Source organism: Pan troglodytes, chromosome 4 (assembly GCF_028858775.2).
Source record: "Pan troglodytes isolate AG18354 chromosome 4, NHGRI_mPanTro3-v2.0_pri, whole genome shotgun sequence".
Classification (NCBI taxonomy): Eukaryota; Metazoa; Chordata; class Mammalia; order Primates; family Hominidae; genus Pan; species Pan troglodytes.
Window position 1 is genome coordinate 113,784,575 of NC_072402.2, and position 15,463 is coordinate 113,800,037.

The 15,463-nt window shown below is 42.7% G+C and overlaps 1 protein-coding gene across 3 annotated transcripts in view; it reads left to right on the forward strand.

Moving 5' to 3' along the window:
• Positions 1 to 10,128: 10,128 nt before the first annotated feature.
• The window catches only part of COMMD10 (COMM domain containing 10), a 206,167-nt gene continuing 200,832 nt past the window's right edge, over positions 10,129 to 15,463 (forward strand). Inside the window, exons 1-2 of one of the 3 annotated variants that reach the window (XM_517888.9) lie at positions 10,129 to 10,316; positions 12,708 to 12,798. In XM_517888.9, coding sequence (XP_517888.2) covers positions 10,276 to 10,316; positions 12,708 to 12,798 — 132 coding nt within the window. In that variant the 5' untranslated portion in view covers positions 10,129 to 10,275. Of the gene's footprint in view, positions 10,656 to 12,707; positions 12,799 to 15,463 lie in introns of all 3 variants that reach the window. The other 2 variants (XM_009449528.5, XM_009449527.5) reach the window with 2 other exon arrangements.

Below are 15,463 nucleotides of genomic sequence, written 5' to 3' on the forward strand. Positions count from 1 at the left end.
TACAAAAAGAGCCCATGAAAACTATGAATGCAACCACGCTTAGTAAGATCTGACTTTTGCTTTAATATTGAATAGCATGTTGGCTGGGCATGATATGCTTTTCTCGACCCTTTGTAGACATTGCTATGAAGAAGTCTGAAAGTTGTTGATTATTTTACTCTTGTAAGTGACATGCTTTTTTCACCATGTCGCTTGAATAAATTTTTCTTTATCCTTGAAATTTGATTTTACCAGAATCTGTCCCATAGTCATCATATTCTATCAGTTTTTCCAAAAAATAATTTGCTTTTTCATTAGACTGTATATTCAGTTTTTCTGACATTACAGAGAAATGGTCTTCTATTAAATATTTGTTTTGATCATCCTACAGAGGCAAAATGGACTTTGTACACCAAGTTTGGTTAGGTGTTGATATGGTTTGGCTGTGTCCCCACCCACGTCTCACCTTGAATTGTAGCTCCCATAATTCCCTCATGTTGTGGGAGGGACTCAGTGGGAGATAATTAAATCATGGGGGCGGTTCCCCCACACTGTTCTTGTGGTGGTGAATAAGCCTCATGAGATCTGATGGGGAAACCACTTTCACTTGGCTCATTCTTGTCTGCTGCCATGTGAGACATGACTTTTGCCTTCTGCCATGATTGTGAGGCCTCCCCAGCCACGTGGAACTATGAGTCCATTAAACCTCCTTCTTTTGTAAATTGCCCAGTCTTGGGTATGTCTTTATCAGCAGTGTGAAAACAGACTGACACAGGTGTCTAGACTGATGATGCCATTCATGCAGCAGGGAGGTATGTAACAAGATTTATTACTTACATAATGAGGTTTTCTGGGGAGAGCAGAGCAGACTCTCAAGCAAAACCAAAAATGGCTTACGACAGCAGGGAAGGCCAATTGGCCTGGGGCTTTATGGCGGTTGGGGGTCAGGCCAGGATGAGGTTTCCCTGTTGCAGTCGGGGTCTTATGTGGCTTGAATTTCTCATCAGTGCCAGAGAAGGAAACAGCTGGGCTTAACACTTTGCCCAGATGTGGGGCAGAAGGGGAAGAGGGAGTAGTGGGGCTTGAAATCTGTCAGCCAACATCAAAAATGGAGTCAGACTCCTTATTATCATATTTGAAAGTATTTTTGTGTCTATTTGTTGGGTTCTTTGCCTTGGAGACAGTAATCTTTAGGTTGGTTTTTGTTATTAGTATCTACTTTGTGTTTGTCTCATTCTTTGCATTCACTATGAATAGCCCCTCTGCTCTGTCCATAATTCAATTTAAAATTGTGTGTAGTCTTTTCCTTGCAGTTTCTAATTTACATCATAGGAAATGGTGTTTTTAATCCTTTCTTTCTTTGATTTCCGTGTTTTACATCTAATTTTGATATTTTGTCAAGTTGTCTTTTAGCTCGTTTCACTGAATTAATTTCCTTCTTAAGTTCTATCTCAAGAAGCATTCAAGTGGAATTTTTGTTTTTTGCATACTCTATACCTTTTATGTATTTTCCTGTAAAATTATTACACAACTGTCATGGCATTTCTTCCTATCCTACTTGTGTTTAGCATGAACAGCTCTGCCCAGATCTCTATTTTCTCTGGTATGTCTTCTTGGTTCTTTTTAATGTGAGATAGATTTGTCTTTCCATCTATGCTAGCTTGATGGCTCAATATTCCATTCTACTTTTTAATAAAAGCTTAGGGTTGAGGGTAGCATTTGTTAGTGGCTTTAGTTTTTACTTTCTTAGCTCTGAGATTTTGTCAACCGTCTTGTATCAAGATTCACTTGACTGGTATGGGCATGTCCAGTAGCTGAGGGGGTATCCCCCAGGCTTCAGATCAGTCCTCCTTTAATTGTGGAGTCCCGGAACCTCTGATTCTTCCTGAGTCAGCCCTGGTTTTTACTTCCCCATTTCATTCTTTCATTTCCACTTAGTATAGAGAAAGAATCAGAGTGCCTGTGGGTTTCAGCCAGTGTTAACATTAAGGCAGGCAGGGTGAGGGAAGGCTATTTTCACTATAGCTTCAATGTAATCTTTTCCACTGGCTTTTTGTGTGGGTGTCTTATTTTTTATTTTCTCTTTTATCTTCAAATTTCATAGCTTCCTATTCATCATTTGAGATAATTAGATGTATTTTGTTTTTCTGCCTTTTTGCTCTACTTTTTCCCTCACTCAGATACATCAAAAGAGTGACCTCCGGAGCTTCCTCTGGACTCCGCTAGTCCTGCATCAGCCTCAGGCATTTATATTCTCCAGGGATTTTCCATGATTTCTTCTTGGCTGACTATATACCTCCAATTCTGCTCCTCTCCAAGTTTGGGGATATAAAGAGAACGCTCACGGTTTTGTGGAAACCTTCTTTTCCTAGCACAGTTTCAGCAAGTTGGGGACCACCTTTAGGATCCAGCTTAGCTAAGGCAGAAGTTCGGTTTCTTTTCTCGTCAGATCATTTTTCAAGTGTAGTATTAACTTATCCTTCTTTGTTTGTTTGCTGTTAATAAGTTGATTTCTTTTTCCTGTTGTCTATTTATGGTGTTTACTTTTTTTATTTTTTTTTTACTAGCTGTGGTGTAAAAGGGAGTCTGTAATCTTGCCTCACTCTGACATGTCCACCGATTCTTTTCAAATGGTGTTCACAGGTGAAAATTACTGAAGAAAGCACTCTGTCTTTCACACATCCTATGTGTAAATATCGGTCCTGTTAACGGCACAGACCTCTGGGAGGTAGGACAGGAAAAACTAGGTGCAAATGAAAATGGACAAGTGATAATTTGAGATGGTTTTCAACTTTTAAGTTTGAGAATATATTAGGAGGGGATCTGCTCATATATTATAAAGAGTATTTTTGCTACATTTTAATAAATATTTCCCTCTCATCCTCTTCCCCACCCTCCATTTGGTTAAGGGTGGGTGAACATAAATATTGTTTTTTATGGAAAAATGTGGCCTACACCCTGGATACTATTCTCTGTTTCTTGCTTCTGCTTTCTTTTTTTTTTTTTTTTTTGAGACACAGTCTCACTCTGGCACCAGGCTGGAGTGCAGTGGCACGATCTCGGCTCACTGCAACCTCCGCCTCCCGGATTCAAGTGATTCTCCTGTCTTAGCCTCCTGAGTAGCTGGGACTACAGGTGCGCACCACCATACCCAGCTAATTTTTGTATTTTTAGTAGAGACGCGGTTTCACCATGTTGGCCAGGATGGTCTCGATCTCCTGACCTCGTGATCTGCCCTCCTCGGTCTCCCAAAGTGCTGAGATTACAGGCGTGAGCCACTGCGCCCGGCCGTTTCTTGCTTCTTTCTACAGTACAGCCTGTTGTGCAAATATTCAGAGAATAGATTGTGTTCAAGCATTCTTTATTCCCTGTGTGTATCACATTAAACAGGAATATTCACATAAGTAACTCATAAATAAAAATATGTAATTTTAAAACTTTATCCCCCTAGGACTCTGGGGAGGAAATGTGAAATGAACAATTACATGTTTACCATCTAGAAGGCTGTTCTTCAGTTCCACTTCAATTGATTCTCTCACACCTATGAGGCAAGTGCTGACTGCAGAGCTAAAAACAGGGCTAGAAACTGCATGTGTGTGATGGTAAGGAGAGGGAGAAGAGCGTATGCAGTGCGGGGTGGGAAAGAGGAAAACTGGGCCAACAGCATCTGCAGGTGAGCGTGACAAAGCTTTTCAATATGAAGTTTGTGTTTTATAGTCAGTCTGGCAGTCAGGCATGGGTAGCAGATAGTTTTAGTCTCCTGCCTTTATACATGTCTTTGCTAGATGCATTTGATGAACTCAGGATAAGTTGTAGGACTTCAGACTTTCAAAATGTTAAGGAACTGGGTCACATAGTTGGCCAACCCTTTGCCAGAACAATCTGAGGTACATAATAAAATGCCTGCATCCCCCTATTTGAGAATATATATCAAAAAATTACTTAAAAGATCATTTCAGCTGGACTAGGTTTCTGGGGACACTATTCTGGTGGGTGAGTAGGTGTTACTCTTCCTCCAAAGATAATCATTTGCATTTGGGACTGGAATGTCGAAGGATAGATTTGGGTGAGGATCCCTAGTGTCTTCAGAGTTCCTTTAGGGTTGGGGGAAGACTTCTGGGAGAAAAACACCCCAGATCTTGGCTTTACCTCACTGGGTGTCAAAAATATAAATCACGCTTGATGGGGGAAGGGCGAGTGTACAGTGGCGCTGTAGGTAGAGGCCACAAAGGAGCCCTTCCAAACAGGACAAAGCTCACACTCAGAGGGAAGTGTTAGCTTCCAGGATACAGGGAGGGCTGACACCAGACCTTACTCCAAGTTGTGCCATGATGTACTCTGGGCAAACTAGGTGAATGTGAATTGAAAAAGCTGCACAGTAAAGACTGAAGCAGTTAGGGCCTAAGCACTTCTTGTTTTGAGACTCCGCTAAAGGCTAGAACTGTCTCCAAGTTATGCCCCTCCCCAGGTAAGTTCAGCCCCACTTGTTTCCAAGGCTTCAGCATGTTGCTCTACTTTCCTGACAAAATGGCCCCTGGAAACTCTGACAGTTCCCATGGTTTAAAGCCCCTGTCACTCACTGCCACCCTTGGCAGGGCAGAGGGAGGGGGATCAGGAAGGGGCTATGGGCAGGGACTGAACCATGGGTTCCTCTTCTGCTATAGCTTCAGGACTCAGATCCTATTCTATTGGAACCATGGAAGCTCTGAATTTTCCAGTGGGGCTGCCTAGAGGCACCAGGTGACATATCCTAGAAATGCAGGAGCATGAGTTATAGGACAAATTTTGATGAAGAAAGAAAAAATTGGAAAGAGTTCACAGACAATTTCTTTCTTCCACTCCCACGCCATGTTGTTCCAAGACACAGTGATTCTGAATAGCCTCTCTGGAAATATCCCAGAGTACTGAGAAATAAGCTAGGTTTTGAAGCTGTAACCAGTTCGATAACATGCCACCCTGTATTTGCTTTCTCCCTACCTTTCCTTAGTTTCCCTTTTGCCTGCATTCCTACTCCCTTGCAATTATAGTTCCCAATGAAGCATGTATAATAAGTAGGCTTGTTTTCTAGAAAAGTCAGGCTAATACAAAATGTAATAAAAAGTGGACTTCATAAAAGTTTGCAAAGGATATTTTACTTGGCTGGCAAGATGGCTGAATAAGAACAGCTCCAGCACGCAGCTCCCAGCCAGACCCATGCAGAAAGCGGGTGGTTTCTGCACTTCCAACTGAGGTACCAGGTTCATCTCACTGGGACTGCTTAGACAGTGGGTGCAGCCCACAGAAGGTGAGCAGAAGCAGGGTGGGGCATTGTCTTACCCGGGAAGTGCAAGGGGTCAGGGAACTCCCTTCCCTAGCCAAGTGAAGCCTTGAGGGAAGGTGCCATCCGGCCCAGATACTACGCTTTTCCCAGGGTCTTCACAACCCGCAGACTAGGAGATTCCCTCAGGTGCCTACACCACCAGGGCCCTGGGTTTCAAGCACAAAACTGGGAGGCCGTTTGGCCAGACACCGTGCTAGCTGCAGGAGTTTTGTTTGACTCCAGTGGTGCCTGGAATGCCAGCGAGGCAGAACTGTTTACTCCCGTGGAAAGGGGGCTGAAGCCAGGGAGCCAAGTGGTCTAGCTCAGTGGATCCCACCCCCATGGAGCCCAGCAAGCTAAGATCCACTGGCTTGAAATTCTCACTACCAGCATAGCAGTCTGAAGTCAACCTGGGACGCTTGAGCTTGGTGGGCGAAGGGGCGTCTGCCATTACTGAGGCTTGAGCAAGTGGTTTTCCCCTCAGTGTAAACAAAGCCGCTGGGAAGTTCCAACTGGGTGCAAACCCACTGCAGCTCGGCAAAGCCACTGTAGCCAGACAGCCTCTCTAGATTCCTCCTTCCTGGGCAGGGCATCTCCAAAAGAAAGGCAGCAGCCCCAGTCAGGGGCTTATAGATAAAACCCCCATGTACCTGGGACAGAGCACCTGGGGGAGGGGTGGCTGTGGGTGCAGTTTCAGCTGACTTAAACATTCCTGCCTGCTGGCTCTGAAGAGAGAAGCGGATCTCCCAGCACAGCACTTGAGCTCTGCTAAGGGACAGACTGCCTCCTCAAGTGGGTCCCTGACCCACATGCCTCCTGACTGGGAGACACCTCCCAGCAGCGGTGGACAGACACCTCATACAGGAGAGCTCAGCTGGCATCTGGTGGGTACCCTCTGGGACAAAGCTTCCAGAGGAAGGGGCAGGCAGCAATCTTTGCTGTTACGCAGCCTCTGCTGGTGATACCCAGGCAAACAGCATCTGGAGTGGACCTCCAGAAAACTCCAGCAGACCTGCAGAAGAGGGGCCTGACTGTTAGAAGGAAAACTAACAAGCAAAAAACAATAGCATCAACATCAACAAAAAGGACGCCCACATAAAAATCCCATCCGACGGTCACCAACATCAAAGACCAAAGGTAGATAAATCCACGAAGATAAGAAAAAACCAGCGCAAAAAGGCTGAAAGTTCCAAAAACCAGAATGCCTCTTCTCATCTGAAGGATCACAACTCCTCACCAGCAAGGGAACAAAACTGGATGGAGAGTGAGTTTGATGAATTGACAGAAGTAGGCTTCAGAAGGTAGGTAATAACAAACTCCTCTGAGCTAAAGGATCATGTTCTACCCAATGCAAGGAAGCTTAGAACCTTGATAAAAGGTTACAGGAACTGCCAACTAGAATAACCAGTTTATAGAAGAAGATAAATGACCTGATGGAGCTGCAAAACACAGCATGAGAACTTTGTGAAGCATACACAAGTATCAATAGCTGAATCAATCAAGCGGGAGAAAGGATATCAGAGATTGGAGATCAACTTAATGAAATAAAGCATGAAGACAAGATTAGAGAAAAAAGAATGAAAAGGAACGAACAAAGCCTCCAAGAAATACAGGACTATGTGAAAAGACCAAACCTATGCTTGATTGGTGTACCTGAAAGTGATGGGGAGAATGTAACCAAGCTGGAAAACACTCTTCAGGATATTATCCAGGAGAACTTCCCCAACCTAGCAAGGCAGGCCAACATTCAAATTCAGGAAATCCAGAGAACACCTCAAAGATACTCCTCGAGAAGAACAACCCCAAGACACATAATTGTCAGATTCACCAAGGTGGAAATGAAGGAAAAAATGTTAAAGGCAGCCAGAGAGAAAGGTCAGGTTACCCACAAAGGGAAGCCCATCAGACTAACAGCAGATCTCTCTGCAGAAACCCTACAAACCAGAAGAGAGTGGGGGCCAATATTCAACATTCTTAAAGAAATGAATTTTCAACCCAGAATTTCGTATCTAGCCACACTAAGCTTCATAAGCGAAGGAGAAATAAAATCCTTTACAGACAAGCAAATGCTGAGGGATTTTGTCACCACCAGCCTGCCTTACAAGAGCTCCTGAAGGAAGCACTAAATATGAAAAGGAAAAACCAGTACCAGCCATTGCAAAAACATACCAAAATGTAAAGACCATTGACACTATGAAGAAACTGCATTAACTAATGGGCAAAATAGCCAGCTAGTATCATATGACAGGATCAAATTCACACATAATATTAACCTTAAACATAAATGGGCTAAATGCGCCAATTAAAACACACAGACTGGCAAATTGGATAAAGAATCAAGACCCATTGGTGTGCTGTATTCAGGAGACCCATCTTGTGTGCAAAGACACACATAGGCTCAAAATAAAGGGATGGAGAAATATTTACCAAGCAAATGGAAAGCAAAAAGAAGCCGGGGCTGCAATCCTAGTTTCTAGCAAAACAGACTTTAAATCAACAAAGATCAAAAAAGACAAAGAAGGGCATTACATAATGGTAAAGGGATCAATGCAACAAGAAGAGCTAACTATCCTAAATATATATGCACCCAGTATAGGAGCACCCAGATTCTAAAGCAAGTTCTTAGAGACCTACGAAGAGACTTAAGACTCTCACACAATAATAGTAGACAACTAAAAGGACTTTTCATGGACATAGATGTCTATTTTCCGGAGAATGCAGAAATATCTTGGGTGAGGTTCTCATTTGAGGTGTGAAACTATTCACAGCATCACGCCTTTATAGAAAGGTGGTAATAAGAAGTAATGAGCCCGTCATTGAAAATGAAGAGCATTAGAGTGAGTGGTCTCTGTGTCTACTGGAGACTTGCTTTTGTGAAAACCTAAGAGGTCTGGGTTTTGTTTTCTAAGGAGGGTAGAATGTTTCTTTTACATACGTATCACATTATTTAAATCTCATTAAGATCCAAGGGAGCAGACATTATTCTCATCCCCATTACAGATTGGGAATGAGAAACTTGTTGAGGTTAAGTACTTTGTCCAAGGTTACATGGATTTGGGATTTGAGCCATCTTGATGCTCTTTTGCTTAAAATTCTGGCTATATATTTTTAAGGCAATCGGAGGGTGAACTTCATTAGGGATTTGAAACAGTTTTAGTTGGTTAGTGGTTCTACTTCAGGTAAGGAATCAAGACAAAAGGGAAACGATTCAAAGAATGAGGGAACTGGGACCCTTTTAAGTTGCAGATGAGGTCATCTGTGTTTGGATCGGAGACCTATAATTTATGTAGATTCACATACATCTTTTTCAGATATGCATACATTGGGGACTGTAGAGTGTTGTGGAACTAAATGTATTTGTATGTGTTCAACACACTGTATAATTGACTCAATTATCCATGTGGAGATTATTCAGATTTAATGTGCAATCTGGTATCTCCTTTCAGTTAGGTTGTTCTTGGGCTGCTCCGGGAACTCCAACTAATTTAAATAATAATTTAGGTAAAACATAATTAGGAAGGAAAATTAAATTCAATTTTTTGGCAGCTCTTGAATATTCTACTGCTGAAACGTAACTAATCCATCCACTATCTTTTAATTCACCAATGCCTTTTTAGTACCACAGGATTTTACTGCTTTCTATAGATTATTGCAGTAGTTTCCAGGTAGCTCTCCTGCTTACCTCTTTCCATTTCAATCATCATTCTGCTGACAGCAACCTTCAAAAATCCAACTCCCACTGCAAAATTTCTTTGGTTCAAAACATTTAATGGATAGAAAAAACATTTAATGCCTACCCATTTCTCACCAGATTAAGTGCACATGCCACAACCAGTCATTAAAGGCTTTTTCTAGTCTAAATTCCTGTCCTTCAAACGTCAAACTGCCCTTCTACTCTACTGACCTGAAACACACAGCCTCACCCTCCACATCTCTGCAGACCCACCGCATTTGCCACCTGCCCTAGGGAGCTTTTCCTGATCTTACCTCGGATGCCTTTCACTGCTCCCACATCTGAATTCCTTTAACTCACTCCATGTTTTTCTCAAAGGCAGACCAAGGTATTTATGCAAACATGGTGTCTCCCTAGTCTTGGATGAGGTCCTTGATGTCACTCACTGCAGCGATTCATCTCCCCTACTCTGCAGTGTCAGACTCTAAAGAAGGGTGCAACAAATACTTGTCCATTTAGACTGCCGGCAAACCCTGAGAGCAGGAATTTTGGCCTTTTGTATCTGCAGTGCCTAGAACAGTGCTTGGTACACAGTAGGCACTCATTCATTGAACGTTGCTGAAGGAATTGAACATACATACTACAAGCCCTGCAGATGCAGATACAGGAGGGGTTGACGGCACAGTGCTTAGGGTGGAACTGGAGGCACCACCTCTCCCGAGGGGTGATGCGCCGCTTCCTGGGCAGGCTCGGGGGAGCTCGCTCAACTGCCTGCCTCTCTGTAGCCCAAACGCTGGAAAAAAAAATACTCACAAATCACCTATCCAAGTATGTACACACAGGCTCACTTAAACCCGCCCTATTAAAAAAATATACACACGCACACACCATTTATCCAAGTATGTACACACGGGCTTGCTTAAACCTGCCCTATTAAAAATAATAATATATATATTTATGCACACACATACACACATATATCTATCCAGGTCTGTACATAGACTTGCTTAAACCTGCCCTATTAAATACACACACACACACACCCCTATCCAGGTATGTACATACATATATAATATATAAATATAAAGACATATATATGCACAGACTTAACTCCAACACGATTGGAGTGTCGGGAGGGCAACTGGGCTGCCCTCTCCGCCCTCCAGGACTGCGGGACAAGTCTCCCGGCGCCCGGGTCGCAGGAGCCCCGGAGCCCTAAAACGGCCCCTGCGCGGCTTGGGCCTTCCGGCTTTCCGTCCGCCGCGGCCGCCATTGGCTGGGTTCGGCGCAGCTAACAGACGGCGGCAGTGCGAGAAAGCCGAAGATGGCGGTCCCGGCGGCGCTGATCCTACGGGAGAGCCCCAGGTAGCTGATCCATTGAGCTCTTGCGGTAGCCGCGCCCAGGAAGGCGCAGATCGGGCTCGCACAAGGCTGTCCTTGCTGCCTGCCGCCTGGGCGCCGCGGCGGGCCCGGTTGGGTGGGGTGGGCTGCCGAGGTCGCGACGCTGCGTCTGCGGAGTGCGTGGGGCAGTGTAGCGCCTCTACAATCACGGTGGTCCACCTGTGGGGCTCACAGTGCGCCTGGCAGCTGAGTTCTCTACGGAAGCGTGTGGTCTGCAAGCGTGGGGTCTGCGTCACTGTTCGCGGAGTTTGGTATCAGAAGTTCCCGGGTGCTGCCTTCAGTGCTGCCGAATCACGTGGAACGGTATTCCGTTTCCGATTTCAGTTCCGGTTCAGACCCTCTGGTGGGAAAGGCTCACGCTGCTGCTGGAGGGTCTTTAATAGCCAACATGTGTTAATACCCCTTTTAAATCAGGATCGAATAGGGGACCGAATTTTTGGTTGGTAGCAGAATCTAGCCTGGCTTTGGTAGCATTTGCTTTTATTTGCATTTTAAACAAATTTTTAGTTAATTTCTACTTATGGTAGATAAAGTTGGTTGTCCATGGTAGTGATATAAAGCTCCCCTTTAACATTATTTAAGTAAAAAAAGACTCAATTTGTGAAAAAATAAGCAATAGTGCAGGTAGCGTGTGGATACAGAAAAAGTACTGAAGTATATAGGCAAAATAGTGTTCGGAAGTAATTTCTTTGTGCTTGGATTGGGCAGAAATCTTTCCGAAGAAAAGAGTTATTTTAAAGTTTTTCCTTCTTCCTGGATTCCTTTTGTTACCAGTGGAGGGTGTCCAGGTTCTTGGCGTCTTGAACAAAGAATTGGAGAAGACGCACAAAGAAAGCGAGGAAAGAATGAAGAAATTTATTGAAAATGAAACTACCCTCCACAGTGTGGGAGCTGCTTGAGCATAGGGGCTGAAGGGCCCCTACATAATTTTTGGGAATTTAAATACCCTCTAGAGGATTCCATTGGTTACTTGGTGTACTCCCTATGTAAATGAAGAGGATGAAGTAAAGTTACAAAGTCATTTTCTCCGCCTGTGCCATATGGAGAGGACATTTCTTGTCATAGCTGAAGTGGGAATCAGCCTTATGTTCCCAGCCTCCTGACCCTATTTTCCTGCCTCACTTTGGTTCTGATCGCCAGTTTCTTTCCTCATACCAGTGTCTTGGGGAACACCGCTACATCAGTAAACTGTATCCAATATGGTGCAGTATAGAATTGTTCTCATCACATCATTTAAAGTTGATTATTACAGGAAAGGTGCTGTGGCTCATGCCTGTAATTCCAGCACTTTGGGAGGCTGAGGCGGGCTAATCTCTCTCTGTTTTTTTTTTCCCGAGAGGGCGTTTCCCTCTTGTTGCGCAGGCTGGAGTGCAATGGCGCCATCTCGGCTCACTGCAGCCTCCGCCTCCTGTGTTCAAGCGATTCTCCTCCCTGAGCCTCCTGAGTAGCTGGGATTACAGGCACCCGCCACCACGCCCAGCTAATTTTTTGTATTTTTAGTAAAGATGGAGTTTCACCATGTTGGCTAGGCTGGTCTGGAACTCCTGGCTTCGGGTGATCTGTCCTCCCTGGCCTTGCAAAGTGCTGGGATTATAGGGGTGAGCCACTGCAGGACTGATTGAGCTCAGGAGTTCAAGACCAGCCTGGGCAACAGGGCAAAACTCTGTCTCTACAAAAAATACAAAAATTAGCCAGCGTTGTGGCCCGCGCATGTAGTTCTAGCTACTTGGGAGGCTGAGGCACGAGGATTCTTAGAACCCAAGAGGCAGAGGCTGTAGTGAGCTGAGATCGTGCCACTGCACTCCAGCCTGGGTGACAGAGTAAGACCCTATCTCAAAATTGATTATTATTGTAATAATAAATTTGATTTTACAGTTGAAACAGGGTTTTAAAATAATTGTGTGCTTAGTGATCCCAGATGATTTTGTACATAGTATTTGAAAAGTTATTTGCCTTGCAGTATTCTTTTATGTTTTTGGTGTAATTGCCATAATTGCTATTCCTCTCCTCCCACCCCTTTCAGAGTTCCATTTTTGGGTTAAGTGTTTATATAAACGCTCTACTAAATTAAGGCTCTTCCCTGCGCAGTACAAGCTTTCCCTAGTAGTTTGGTTTGCCCAAAAGAAAGAGAAAATTTGCCAAATGGACATTTTCAGCAGAAGTAACTTTGGGGGCATCTTTTTGGAAATGTCCCCGTTGCCCTGCCTTTTTTGCTGGCTGTCATCTGTTTTTATTTCACTCAGATTTACCATATAGCATTCAGAGTTGTTGGAATGAAAACTTATAGACAACTATAGAAAGTGCAGTTCAACTTGGGAAACTCATTTCAAAACTTTGTTTTATAATTTTGTTTAGCATGAAGAAAGCAGTGTCACTGATAAATGCAATAGATACAGGAAGATTTCCACGGTTGCTCACTCGGATTCTTCAAAAACTTCACCTGAAGGTTTGTATTTGTGTGTTTCCATGCCTGGTAATCTTCCTTCTGATTTAATTGAAAGTCTGATTATTTGGAGAACTTTTTGCAAAGCATAGTGTTCTCCAATATGTTCTTAGAGACACTGGTTCTGTGGAAGATTTGGTAATGTTTCGTGGTCAGAAGTTTGAGAAACTCTGTCTTCAATAAAGTTAAATTTTTTAAATTATGGAACTTTTCAGAGTATTTTATATGCTAGTGTTTGTGGTATGTATTTGAGGGTGATTATGGCAGGTAACATTTTTCCAAATGTGTTTGACCTTGGATCTGTTTTATTATGGTATATATTTTGGGACTAAAGTTCTAAAAATATACTTTAGGGAAAAATTCTGATGTCTTGGTTTTATTTTTCCCCTTAAAAATAATTCTGTGGTATTTTCTATCAACTGTTTTTTAATCTTTCACTTAATTTTGTTTCTCTTTCACTTTTATTTTAAGGATATGGTTGTTTTGGACATGTGGATGCTTTGTAATTCTCTACCTGGCCCAATCCAAGTTAATTTCTTTATCAGGTTATAAAAATTTGATTCCATCTCATATTTATGGAGCACCCACTAACTGCTCTGTGCAGTGCCATGTATCACCATCCATTGAGAACCAAGACTCTTACTCTTTCCTCTTGTTTTTCTTGGCCAAGAGCCAGCCTCAAAACTGTGCCTTTCCCCTTTGAAGTGTCTTTCAAATCCAGGTTCTCACAATTCTAGGTCAAATCCTTATTACCTCTTTTTTAGATGACAATAGTAACCTTCAAGCTGGTTTCCCTGCCTATAGTCTTCTTGCTTTCTACTGCTTCATAATACTATGTAAATTACTTTCTAAATTTTTTTTCCTGAAACAAAGATGTATTATATTTTTTACAGTGTTCAAAGCCATCAGTGACTGTCCATTCCCCTATGGAGAAAAGTTAAAAATCCTTAACATTGTGTACAAGTCCCATTGTAGTATGGCTGCAGTCTACATTCTCCTCATTTTGTAAGTGCTGCAGTTACACTGGATGGTACCCATTTACTACAACTTGCCATGAACTTTTTCAGCAATGTGTCTATGCATATACTCTTTCCCTTGCCTATAAATGTCCTTCTTCCCCTTTACTGAGTAACCTGTTCGTCCTTCAAGGATTTCACAATCTCAGTCTCAGCAGTTTGTTCTTTCTGCTGTGCTCCTAGTTCATTCTCACCTGATTTTAGTACTGCATCATAAGTATTTGTTTCATGATTAGCAGGCAACCAAATCCCCAAACCTATTAATGTATCTTCCTCTGGTTTTAAATATCTTGAGGATTATGTCTTACTCATCTTTATGTTTCCCATTCCTAATACATTGCCACTAGTATAGTTGGCACTCAGTAAATGTTCTTGAAGTTAATTATTTTCCTTGCTGTGGAAAACACAAAACAAACCTAAGTCTTCTATAATATATTCCTTTTTTCTAAGGAATTTGTGAGGTGGATGGAGAGAAAGGAGAAACTGCAATGATAGCGGCAACATTCTGTGGTATTTGCTGTTCATAAAGTTACATTGGTTTGTTTTTGACAGTTGTGGTGTTAATGGCTTTGTGTTACTAACTCATCTAATCCTTACGGCAACATTCTGTGGTATTTGCTGTTCATAAAGTTACATTGGTTTGTTTTTGACAGTTGTGGTGTTAATGGCTTTGTGTTACTAACTCATCTAATCCTTACGGCAACTTGAAAAAATAGGTACTGTGGTCATCTCTGGTCATCTTCATTTTATCTATGAGGTAACCAAGATAGAGATAGAGATCAGTTAAGTAACTTTCCCAAGGTAACACAGCTAGCTAGTAGGGCAGCTTGGCTCCGTAACTCTCTCCCTTATTACACGAAACCTCAGGAAAGAGTATGGAACATTTCATAAATTGGCCCAAAAGTGAATGATGTGGGTGATACAGATGTTCTGCTTTATTTCTTCACCTGGTGGGTGCTTGCTTATGTATAAAAATATGGGACAAGAAACTCTTATACACATCTTTTGTTCTTCACACTGAGGGAGTCGAGAACTTGCACAGAAAATTGTGATGTTTAGTTTGTCTTTGACACTCTCAGTCATGTATGGAGTTGAGAATAGTTAGTATCTATCTTAGAGTTAACTGAGTGGCTAAAGCATTCCATGGAGGAGCTTGAATGCTTTGCCATCAGAGGTAGGGGAGTGGAGAGGAAAAGAGGTGCTTGTTGAAAAGTGAAGTTACCGGTCTTGCTGGCATTTAATCTCCAGGGACTTTTAAATAAAGAAACATATGTATGTGAATACTTGCCTGCTAAGAAGACGTCAGGAAAGGTCTAATTGTTTTTTTCCTGTACAGTTTCAGGGGATCTTCTTTTAGAGGGGCTCCTATTTTGATAAGGGCTTTTCAGTCAAGTTTGCAGTGCATTTCAGGATCTGCCTACTTTCATTTATGTATCCCGACTCCATCGAGTTGGCCTTTACCTTGAGACAGAATTCTTAGAATAGTGAAACGGAGGCAGGCAGATTGGTGAAGAGGTTTAGGGATTTTGTTGCCCCTCTACTGGTACTTTTATTTTATTAAGTTTGACCTGTTTATGGGCAGAAGATATGTATTTGTCCAGACTGGTTCCTTGGAATCCCAAGTGGGAATCAATATGAGGGAACTAAGACAA